We start from the raw sequence: 12,384 nt of genomic DNA on the forward strand, positions 1-12,384 counted from the left end.
TTTTTATTTATTTACCTTTTCAGTGTCCGGAAAACTGACTGTTCACTCGACCTGCTTGTTGTGGAGGTAACCTCGCAGAGTTTGTACTCGACACAAACACACCCGCACTACTAGCCTGTTTATTGATCCAATAACAGCTTCTGCTCAACAAATCCCCCCATCACTATGGAGACCAGCTCCTCTCCCACACACAAGGGACTGCCTCTCTAAAAATACTCTGAATACACGATCTGTGATGCACGGCATATTCAGCATTGGGATGAACACAAGATTATATAAGTGACTCTGCGACTACTATAGGATTATTGCAGGATTTCTATAATCCTACGGCAGATCTGGAACCTCTTAATCACAGGCAGTTTCTCTTATCAGAGATTTTGTTTTCTTTCTCTTTCTTTTTGACAGAAACGTTCACAGTAACAGGAGTGTGCTTGGTCCCCAAAATAATGCAGTGAAAAGTAGGAAAGCTGGTTGGGCCTGTTATGTTTTTTTTTTCCAGCACCAGTTCATAACAACAGTCATCTGGAGGCTGTTTATACTGCAGGGTAAAGACCGTACAGAGAGAGAGCCCCAACAAACAGATGATTCCTGATAAGAACCCGGAAGCTATGGGTGGGACAAGCTCCTTTTTAAGATGAAGAGCGCTCCATTTGTAACGGGCTCTGGGAGGGCATCAATCAGCAACGACCGGGGGAGTGAAGGTAAAGAGAACAGAAGCGCACCGGCCTCTGTGACCCTGTAAGGGTCTGTGAAAGGTGCAGGTTTAGAAAGCTCCTGTTTCCAGTGCACTCACGTGTCCAGAGGACCAGATTACTGCGATACTGACATCAAACAGCACAGTCAGATTTATCTGATCAATATTTATTTTACATGATTATTCATCAACTTAATCATCATGCATTTAATATAATTTGTTTAAGTGTCTGGTTACAGAAGCTTTTCTTGAAATAGATTTTTTTTTAAAAAATGAATAAATAAATAAATAAAAAGTGGAAATGGTTGGACACGCGGGGTTGTTGATAGGAAGTTAAGCCCAGGAGGTGGGGCGTTTCTCACCAAAAACACCATCCCATTAAAGGACAGTGGTGGAGATATCTGTGGGTGTAGGCAGCTGCAGACAGCCATAAGTGATCCTGTCAGAGGTTTGAGGGCAGTAACATTATTCCTAAAAGTAGTTCTAGATCAAACTTGTTGATCAAAGATTCTTGTTGGCTTGAGCTGAACTAAACTGACTTTTTCAGTAGGGAAACCTCTTTAAAAAGAAAAGGGAAGGTTTGGTTGATTAAGCAAAGGAATGGGATGGCTATAGCTCAGGACACAGAGCACGGTCATCTTCTAACCAGAAGGTTGGCAGTTTGATCCCTGACTGCATACTTTGTTCAAGACACTAAGCCCTGAGTTGCTCTCTGATCTGTTCATCATGTGTGGATGTTAGAAAGCGTTAACTGCATTTGAGTGCTCAAGAAGACAAACAAAAATCTGTCCATTTACCACTCACATTAGAAGGTGTTAATATCTAAATGTATGGTGCAGGATAACCAATCAGACTCTAGCTTTCATTGGTTCACGCCAAAGTTCTTCCAGAAGTCATGCCCTTAGCAGCTTCCTTTGAAATGCTTCCAACAATCTTTTGAAGCCTCCATCTTAACGAATGGGAAGAAAACAAATATCTGACATTTTACTTCCACGCCCAGCAGGCATACTTGCCACCACAAAGCTGAAATATTGTGAAACTATTGTGCACATGCACTCTTTGTTAATTTTCTTCACTGGAGCACCATGTCTCCTCTTTACATAATTTCCATTTCCAATTTACCAAGCTGACTTCTCGAGAAGGCAGACCACACAGAGGGCAAAACAACAGAAACAAACATCAGGCCAAAACACTTTATAATGTTAGTGGATCACAAATATCCAGTGATCTGCACAACTGTCCAACTTTGTTAAACCTACAACCTGAAGTGTTGATCTAGGACACTTTTATGGGCTGGAAGGGCTTGGAGGAGACTTGGGGGAAAAAAAAAAAAAAAAAAAGCAACATTTTTGAACTCTGAGGTCAGATCAGGGTGTGCAGCTGGTAACGATTCGGTGTGTTGCTAAAGGATGCTCATGGCGCTGGATTGTGAGCTGCACCTCCGAGCCAAACCACAACACCAAGCTTCAACAGCTGCTTATTCTGAAGCTGAAAATACACAAATGCACAAAGACTCATGAATACAGCAAGTTCAGTTCTGCACAACTGAGGAGAAAATTTAATTTGTTTGCCTGTCATTTTGGCTGCTTTGATTTAGAGTTGAGGCCATCCTTGTGACTGAGGCCTGACTCAGTACAAACGCACCCTCGTGTCACCCTGAACGCACAGAAAAATATCCCAGAGGAAGGTTTGTTACCAGACTAAGACTTATCTGCAGCTTTGAAGAAAAAGTTCCATTTAACAATAAAGATTCGACAAGTAAAAACAAGTTGATCTGCAACGTTGAAGTGTTTAACTACAAAAATGCACTCAAAGGAAAAACTCTTTCACAGGTGGAACAAGAATGTCTCGCTACAAGTTTATGGCCAGACATTGGCACATTTAGGCAAACGTTTCACAACAAGCTGGGGATTAACTGCAGGAGAAACCGGGAGCAAAGGCTGGTGTCAGAGTTTGTACAGTAACTTTATTCAAAAATAATGGAAACAAACCATCCTGAGCATGCAAATGGATATGCAAGTTATTCCTGTGTGGCCATCATAAAAGTAAATTCTTTTCTATTTTAGTTCGCTTAAGGAGTTCCTCAAGGCTTAGTCCACACTCTTCATTTACACACAGATCAAAACCATCAGAAACATAAGGCTGGTTTATACAGATATATTTATATTTGAATCTCGAGCCTCAGAACTCCTAATGTGCAGAGACCAATCTGTTCTTATTGTAGAGAACAAAACATGTTTACTTGAACATTTTTGCTCTGTGCCATTACAGGACGTACTGACTGCTAAAGCTTGTTTGACTTTTGCAACACAAATCACATCAGCAACTCCAGTGTGAGTTTGCATTAAAATTAGCACATCACAAACAGATAACAACCCGTGCTACAAGAATCTAGCGATGATTGATGTAACAAAGAAATGTGAAAACAGTGAAGAAAAAGACCAGATCTGCCCCAGAATTTCAATAAATTAGCCAAGATTATCCACTCAAGACAATAGTCGGTGTGCTTTGACAATATTGTGCAAAATCACTTAGCTGCAGAATATGTCTTTATATTTTGCTTCCAAGAAGCCAGATTGTTTAAAGTGAGGTTGAGGATTAGTTTTCCAGACTTTCTGAAGTTCTTTACAAATTTTATGGGCAGTCCTCATATCAGATATGGGGAGAGGGGCACCTGAAAGTCATGGGGGGGAGGAATCCAACAAAGATCAGACCCTTCAGCTGATCCAGCTGCTGTCAGTGAAAAAGTGGCTCTCAAGAAGCCAAATTACACAACGGGACTGAAAAATCAGCAGTAACAGGTCTGATGGAGGGATGAACACAAATTTATATTTCTGCTTTAAAAATCATTTTCAGTATGTAAAAACTGTCATGGGTTGGAGCTAATGCTGCAGACAGTGTTGTTGGAGATATTACAAGAATTGATTGTTAAGATAAGAATTTATTGATCCCACAACAGGGAAATTTTTGCGTCACCTCAGCTCAGGTACAGATATCAGAAGGAAATACAAAAAAGTACAATCAATGAAAAAAAGTAAGATAATACACTATATACAATGGTAGCATACACATGTGTTCTGATCTGTTGATACATTGCTTAAAAAAAAAAAAAGGATGTTAAAAACTAAAGTAGCAGCATAATTACTACAGATGAAAGGAATCAATTACTTCAGACTGCTGCCATTTTATAAATGCATTTCAAGCATTTTGCCTCCTGGTTCATTAAAACAGGAATATCTGATCAATTTAATTTTTGTTTATTTTATTGTGTAACTTGAAGGTTTTAGGGTTTTTATTATAGACTAAATGATGGAGAAACAGTTTACGTTAATGTGGAATCTTCCAACGCGAAAGCCCAATGTCCATCGACTTTGACCTGGATAAACACAGATGGCAGATACTTCAGATTATAATCTTAAGGAAGCTGAGGCTGAACTTTAATGTTTGCACAAAGATCAGTATATTTGCTCAGTAAGCACAGTCTAGCTGACCAGTTTAGGAAAAAGTCCCCTGAGGCCTGCACTGAACTCACATGACCCCAACCAACACACGAACACAAAAATTGATTAGTCTTGCCCTAAAAATAATCCCCTGGGATCGTTATGTTATGTTATGATGAGATTTTTATTTTCCAGTTAAACCTACAAACTACATGATAAATAACTGCAATTTGGTCAGTCTCTTTAGTAAGGTTTCTTTTGTTTTAAAAACTCAAGTAAATCTCTACAATAGCAGAGATGTCCAATTGTCCAATAGCAGACAAGCTTCAGATCTGTGAAGGCTTTGAGCTCCTCTGCAAATGTTTCTGTATTTCAGGTGTTATGTCATTTTTCTAACTTTAGAACGCAGCGAGACTGATTCAGCTCGCAGTCATCAGCAGCTCCCAACTAATCTGCCGGATAAACGGGACGATAAAGCAGCTGATTCCACATAGACCTTTTTTCCAGGTGGATTAGCAGAGTGAATTCCTGACCAACCGAGGAATTCACCAACTTCATTTTCACTCTGACAGTAAAGCCCCTCTACAACCAGAAATCCTGCATGTGGATGTTTTGGCATCACTTTCCTGCCACATCAACTTATTTTGCCATAAACTGACCAAAAAGCTAAATAAAGTCTCAGTTTTCCAGAGTGCCAGAGTCACTTTTATTTCAACTGCGTTATTTGTTGTTTATTGCAGGCTGTGTTATTTTTACTCTTTATCATGCTGCTGCAACAACAATTTGCTTTATGGGACCAATAAAGTATCCATCCATCCAATCATGACTACTGGAATAGTTTCTGGGTGTTTCCAAGGCTGGCTGCACAGGCAAAGACCACCCACACCTCATGTTCTTCTATAAGCAGGTCGGAAATGTGACAGAAACCTCTCAGCAGGGTTCTCGTAGGCTTTCAAGAGATAAAAAGTTAAACTAATGTTATTTTGTCCACATCAATCAATTCAATTTAATTTCTAAATACATTAAATTGTAAAGAGGTCGGCTGCCGGTTGTGGTGTGACAGAAAACAGGAGAAAACATTAAGGCCTTGTGACTGGGACTTCCTCATGTGGAACCTTATTATTTAGGCGAGAAACAGAATGGCAGGGACACAGTGGCTCATGACACAGTTCACAGGTTATAGTAATGGGTGATGTACAGATAGGAAGTTTTGTTGTCACTGGTTGGCTGTGCTGAGAAGCCAAGAATGGCTACAAGCAACCACATCCAGGACGAATTAATCGAATCACCAAAAACAAAGTGTTTGTACTGAGGAGTATTATGACTGCAGGCTCAGTAATAAACATGCCTTTAAAAAATTGCCTGGAAAAGGACAAATGTGAGCTCGGCTTTGGGCAAAATGTAGGAGAGGACCTGTTACGTGATCACTGTGCACCCTTCTGGACAGAGGCATGAAGCCATCCGTCCTTCTGCTGGTTGAACTATTTAAAAATTAAAACATTTACAGCAGAGTTTCAAAATCACATTTCAAAACTGGAGCAAATTCTTCCCTTTTTCTCTTGCCTCTGTCACATCAGCACCTCATTACTGAGTATTTTACAAATCAGCACACTCATTTCTCATCTACAGCTGGTTTATTCGAAATGCGCTGGCTCGACGCCTGACAGGCGCCCGCAAATCAGACCACACGTCCCGTTTTGGCTTCTTAACACTGGCTCCCGATACATTTTAGAAACGATCTGAAGACTTTGTTTGTTTTTAAGTCATTAAATTGTGTTTGCACCTTGTTACCTTTCTGATCTTCTAAAAGATCACTGAGGTCAGCTGACCAGATGCTTCTGGTTGTACTCAGATTACAGCCTTTACCGTCTGGCCCTTCAACTTACAACTTCACCAAAACCTGTCTGTGGCCTGATCAGTCTGTTTTCTGTATTATGCTTCTTTATGGCTCCTATTGTGCTACTCTTATTTGGTTAACACTTGTTATTTTTAAATGTGCTTATAAACAAACTTGACCACTGTAAGTCAGAGCCATCCACACATCATGAGCCAGTCAGTTAAACTTGTCTTCGGACCGCTGCTTCACTTTACTAATGTTTGCATTACCTCTCTGCAGAGCCTCAGGACTCATGTTTCTAACATTAACTTCACTGTTTGTCATTTCAGCATGCTGAACAGGATCCTCTTCAGCTTATTTACACTCATATTTTTAATTGGCTGCCCGTGTTTGCATACCTTCAACTTCACATTTTTGAGGCTTGTTTGCGTTTGCTAGACTTCCTGAAACAGCAGCAAAAGCCTGGAGAGGCAGAGAGCTGCTGGTGCTGTCCAGGCTGCACGTCGATGCCGTGCTGCTCTAACAGTGTGCAGGAGTCAGTTAAAATATGTCAGCACTACACTGGAATTATTAACAGCAAGCAAATAATTTTCCTGCTTGTTTCAAACCATTTAATAACACACAAAACACAACCAAAGTTTTTTGCTCAATTAAGAAATGCCCCTCAGAAAAGTTTAGTTGAAATCAGCTCAACTGCAATTCTCATGATTTTCCTTTGGAGAAAGTTAATTTTTCTTTATTGTGCAGCAAAAACCCTGCAAATAATTGTTGGTCAGAGCTGACTGGACAGTAAACAGCATCTTTAGGTTTAGGACCGACTGTTTGATAAAGGAACAAAGGTTCAAGACCACACTCTAAACAAAAACATTTTGCACAGTTGCCTGCCTTCTGCAGATGATTCATGATCAACCTAATCAGCAGATTAATCGTGATTCATCCTCACCTACTGCGAGGATTTAATCTGCAGCTTTTCTGCTGATCAGTGAAGTCAGTTTCCAGTCAAAAATGTTACTGTGTTGTTATATAATGTGGTGAAGAGGCAGGAGAGCAGGAGGAGAGAACGAGTGGAGGAAACCAAGCAGGGCCTCAGGTCAGAGTCAAACCCAGGCTGCTGCATTTAGCCTTTGTGGCACATGGTCGCCTGCTCAGCCTGCGAGATAAACCGGCACCCGGTGAAGTCTCAGCAGCAGTGCTCTAACTCAGGAGTCGGCAACCTGCGGCTCTTTAGTCCGTATAGTGCGGCTCCGCGTGGATTGGGGAAATAAATTAGACGTATTTAGCTGAAGTGTGTTTTATTTATGTTAGTTCTTTTTAAACTTTTAGTTCTAAGTTGGAAGATTATTGTGATATTGAAATATAAAAATAATAAGAATTTATTTTTAATAATGATCACTGTAGTTCAGCTGGGTGTCTTTCCTTTTGTTATATTTCTTTAAGAGTTCAAAATGTGTTCATTACATAAATAAAATGTAATTTTCTCTGTAGCACTTCATGGATTTCATAAGCAACACACCTTAGTTGTTCACACAAAGCATAAAAGGTAAAAAACAATATATACAGTGTTATCTGCATTTTAGATGTCAAAAAGTATTTGCGGCTCCCAGTGTTTTCGTTTGCGTGGAAACCGGGTCCAAGTGGCTCTTTGGGTGTTAACGGTTGCAGACCCCTGCTCTAACTGAATCTGACTTTCTGGCAAAAACTAAAGAAAAAGCTATGTGATGGCCCTCACTAAGTACATGAGTCAGCTCTTAATAAGAAGCCAAATGATTACATGTCCAAACAACACAGCGTCGCTGAACTTGTGGATGACCGGCCAGCTGTTGAACTTCTGGAAAAATTATTTAACCGGCACTCAACTGTGCAAAGACTAATTTGCAAAAAATAACCTGGACACAGAAAAACGTGAACTGTTTAAAGCAAACCAACCACCCAGGGCTTTTTTTCCCCTTCCTGAATTCATGGCATCTAAATGTGGGTGTGTAGGCCTGCCAGGGATCCCTGAAGGAGTTTGCAGCTGTCAGAGAAACAGCTGTTACTTCACTCAGCAGCAGAGCGACTCAAAAGAACACCACTTACGGTGCTACAGAGCAGTCAGCCCTGTTATGCAACTCAGCGCTAAGTCGTGACCAACATCAAACGTCACATGGAGTTTCTCTGGACATAATCGAATGACAGGAGCCGGTTTTCCATAATCAGTCACTGTGGATGCAGCGGGGCTGCGAATCCCTGATCCACACGACTGTTTCTGTCAGAGAGGCACTGTGTGGATGACGGCCACTGACAGCACCGTTTAACAAATTGAAATAAACTGATAAAGAAGCATCACAGACCTTCAGTCAGCAGCTCTGAGACAATCTCTGATTTCTATCTCTTCCAACCCAGTGGATGCAAATAAAAGGTCAAAAAATTACTACTTTCTTGTTAAGAAGTCTCCAAAATATTCTTTTTTTCTATGAGCTAAATCCTGAAAACTTAAATCTCAAACAAGAGAGAAGACTTGATAAAACTTTACAAAATACAGCTTCACAGAAAGAGCCCTTGGTGGCTGAGCCCATTCAACCTGTAACGAGTCTGCATTTGTGATCGTTACTACACAGAGGGGATCTTCGGACTCAAAATGGTCTGTTCAATAAGCGACTATGCCTGTAAGTACCACTGTGCCACAGCACTGTGCACAAGTCCTGCCCTCATTTCTTTACATTTTGAGTCAGACTTCCCTTTAATTTGTTTACACTGGTCTTGAGCAACAGCTCTGCAGGCTCTCTGAAGGTCTTTCAACATTTTTCTTATGACTTTGGCTGCCTTTGCACCTATTTTCAGATCAGTCCTTGCAACAGACCAGTTTTGTTTTGTTGTTTGTTAACACTGACCTATGAATCATTTAAGCATAAAAAACCCACCTAACTCACAGGACCAATGTTGTGTCAATAAATAACACAACTTATCAGATATTTTAAATTCTGCATTTATGCACTTTGTTACTAGCAGCCTGTTACACAAGTACATAATTTGTTCCAAATTCTTTAGTTTGAAAAATACAGTCTGACAGCCGTTAAATATTTTTGCACCAACAAAGCGATTCCTAAAGAGTTATTAGCTGAAAAATCAGCATCTCTCAGTCCTTACAGATGCTTACAGATGGCAGACAAAAGATGAAGTAGCCGGCTTCAGAACAGAACAGAAATAAGCAGCAAAAACCCGACTCCGGATCTGCGAGATGCATCTGACCCTTCAGTTGATCTCAGGTTGGAGGCTTTGCCACAGTTTGGCGCTGCATTTCAACCAGTGGTGTTGGGCATCTTCTCAAAGCTGATGGAATTATGAGCACAGAGAAGTACTGTCAAATTATAACCCACCATGCAGTACTGCCAGGAAAGCGTTTGATTGATGACAGCTTTATTTTTCAGCATGCCAGTTTTACCTAACAAACAGCCAATACAGTAAAAGCATACACAGATAGGAAGGAAAAAAATGCACACACATAGTTGAAAACTATTGGTCATGGACTGGTCCAGAGCCCAGACCTCAGCATTGTCGTTTGGATCATCACGATAAAGAACAGAACTAAAAGAACCCAAAACATGAAGCCTGGAGAACCTTTCCTGAAGACTACTTAAAGAAATTACAAGAAAGTTCAGGTTGTGTTGACGAATTAAGGTCATCATATCAAAAACTGACTTTCAGTTTCACTTAATTTGTACCACCTGTTACATACTGTATTTCAATACATGGAAATACAGTATGTAAGGCAGGTATTTCCCATTTTCCTAGCAAAATATAAAGAAATGAGGGGGCGGAGTCTGTACAGCACTAACAGAATAAACACCTCATATGTCAAAGGAGATGAAAGGCAGATGTATCCTGGTGTGTTTATGGTACAAATCTGAGCATCAAAGACCTGAAGACAAAGATGACTGCAACATTAATGATCCTTCTACATACAGGTCATCTACAAATCCACTAATGTTTTTAGAAATGATGAACTTCTTTATAACAAACCTGCATCCTTGTTCCAAACTCCAAAACTTTTCTGCTAGAAAATCTTGGATTTCCTGCCTGAATCTGCTGTGCAACTCACTTTTTAGATATTCAAATGCATGCCCGCCCGCATCAGTTCATGAGGAAAATGTTAATATTCATAGACATACAATATAAACATATAGAGTCACAACCATGAATATAAATGAACTTAAATAATTGTACACTCTGTCCTGAACTGGGGAGTTGTTACCCGTGTAGCCAACTCAAACTTTTACTGAGCAGACTTCTTGCAGCGGTGGCATCAGATTACAGCACCACGCTCATAATTCAGCGAGGTCTTTAAAAAGAGCCACTCTGTAAAGCAGACTGCATGGCCAGGTGCCTGATTTCATACGTCTGTGGCAATAAGACTGAACTCAAATATTAAGAGGAAAGGTCCCATACTTTGGTTTACATCGTGTATATTTTTTGATTTATTTTTATTATTTTTTTCCACTTTACGACCCAAAAAAATCCTCGCGGGACTATTTTGAAAGGTCAAACGCCGATAATCATTTAGCGCCTGTGCTTCCTGCCAGTACGCTGATCAGACTGTGCAATTCGCCAACTCCACCGCCCTGAAGATGCTGGACCTTGTTCAGATGTGAAGACCTCAGTGAGCAAGCGACACACTCTAACCAGAACGTGCAGCAGGTGGAGAACTGGTTCATGTGTCAGTAGGGTGAGCTCACAAAGGCCGAGGAGCAGAACAAGAACGGCAAGCTTCAGCTCAATGCTGTGGAGTCTTGAGTCTGAGAAACTCAGAGTCTATGCTATTCCTTGTCACAAGGAAAGGATAGCATGACTCGAAGTTTTCAAGAGACTGAGAGAGTACTTTCTTTTTAAGAACAGCTTTTATGGGTGAACTGACAAGTTTCCTGCTTCAGGGTCGGCTATCCCTCCACAATAAAAGGAGCCAGCTGAGGTGGTTCAGCCATTTGATTAAGATGCCTCCTGGGTGAGGTGTTTCAGGTATGCCCTCACAAGAGGAGGCCCTGGGTAGGCTCATGTCATGTCCTGACATGACAGAGAGATTATGTCTCTCAACTGGCCTGAGAAAGCCAGAGGTGGTGGACAAGGAGAGGAAGGGCTCCTCTACTCAGGCTGCCACTGCCTAGAAAAGCAGCAGGAAATGGACGGACAGGTGGTTTGGTGGGTGCAACCGTGAGATTTCATGAGTGTGTTTACTTCAGACTTAACTTGTTAAGTGTTCTAGCCATTCACTTCACCCTATAATCCAGGGATGGCCAACTCCAGGCCTCAAGAGCTGGTGTCCTGCAGGTTTTAGATGTGTCCTTGAATGGCTAAATTACCTCCTCAACATGTCTTGAAGTTCTGGTAATGAACTGATATCTTAAACATGCAGGACACCAGCCCTTGAGGCCTGGAGTTGGCCATCCCTGCTCTAATCTAAATGGGGCAATTTCTTGCCCCAACAGGTGAGACCAAAACACCAACCACAACATATAAAAGTGAGTCAAACCAATGGGTGGTGTCAGTGTGGCTATGTTCTACATTTATACTTGACACCAACTTAACCTGTACACACTTCTACATTTTACCCTCAACTATTTCCCAGAGTCCACAGTAAAGCAGTCCCCAGTGTGAGTGCACTCGTCCTTGGACTTGACATAAAACTAAATGACTCTGAAAGATGCAACACATCCGTATAACAGAAAGACCTCGTGAGTTGGACTCTTTCCATGACATTTTTATTAAGACATTAAGAGAAACACTGAACACGTCACCTTTAATCCCCATAGTTCACCCCAGCAACAAACTACCCAACTTAGAAAAGCTAAGCAAAGCCTCCTTCACAGAGGGAGGAAATCGAGTTAAATGCGCATTTATTGGGGTGAATAAAGCAGAGCATCATCTACCTGGGTGAGGCATGGTGATGGTGTCGTTCGTGTTGGTGGAGCCCACATTAAAGATGACCACCGCAGAGGCGTTGTGGGCTGCAGCGTGGCGGATCTTGTCCTTGTAGGTGCAGTTGCCCCGGGCCATGAGCGCCACCCAGGCCCCGGCCTGAGCGGGCACCGCGAAGCGGGTGTTGGGGTCGCAGGCCTGGCGGTCGAGCGGTGCTGCGGGCAGGACCAACACCCCCTTGGCGTCCCGCTTCGGAGAGTGCTCGCCATATCGCCCGCACTCCGTCTTCTCGGTGCGCAGCTCCGAGGTGGCCGGGTCCACGTAGGTGATGTTGACGAAGGCGGTGTACCACTCCTCCCGCTCGGCCACGGTGAAGTCCAGGCACAGCAGGTGGACGAAGCAGAAGGAGAGCAGCCACGTAGAGAGGGCCAGGCTGCGGCAGGCCGCCACCAGCGAGCCCGGGGCCATGACGAGCCTCCCCGGGGTGAGAGCGAGCTGTGTGTCGGTAGGTCGGAGGAGCCCGG

At 42.1% G+C, this 12,384-nt stretch overlaps 1 protein-coding gene across 1 annotated transcript in view; it reads right to left on the reverse strand.

The window, feature by feature from the left end:
- The window catches only part of LOC102311688 (RING finger protein 150), a gene marked incomplete at its 5' end in the record, with an annotated part of 24,336 nt that extends 11,952 nt beyond the window's left edge, over window positions 1-12,384 (reverse strand). The window contains 1 exon segment of the mRNA XM_042216982.1: window positions 11,872-12,384. Within this exon segment, the coding sequence (XP_042072916.1) occupies window positions 11,872-12,328 (457 nt within the window).

This window comes from Haplochromis burtoni, unplaced genomic scaffold (assembly GCF_018398535.1).
Source record: "Haplochromis burtoni strain Fernald_Lab_line unplaced genomic scaffold, NCSU_Asbu1 Contig_1429, whole genome shotgun sequence".
NCBI classification, from domain to species: domain Eukaryota; kingdom Metazoa; phylum Chordata; class Actinopteri; order Cichliformes; family Cichlidae; genus Haplochromis; species Haplochromis burtoni.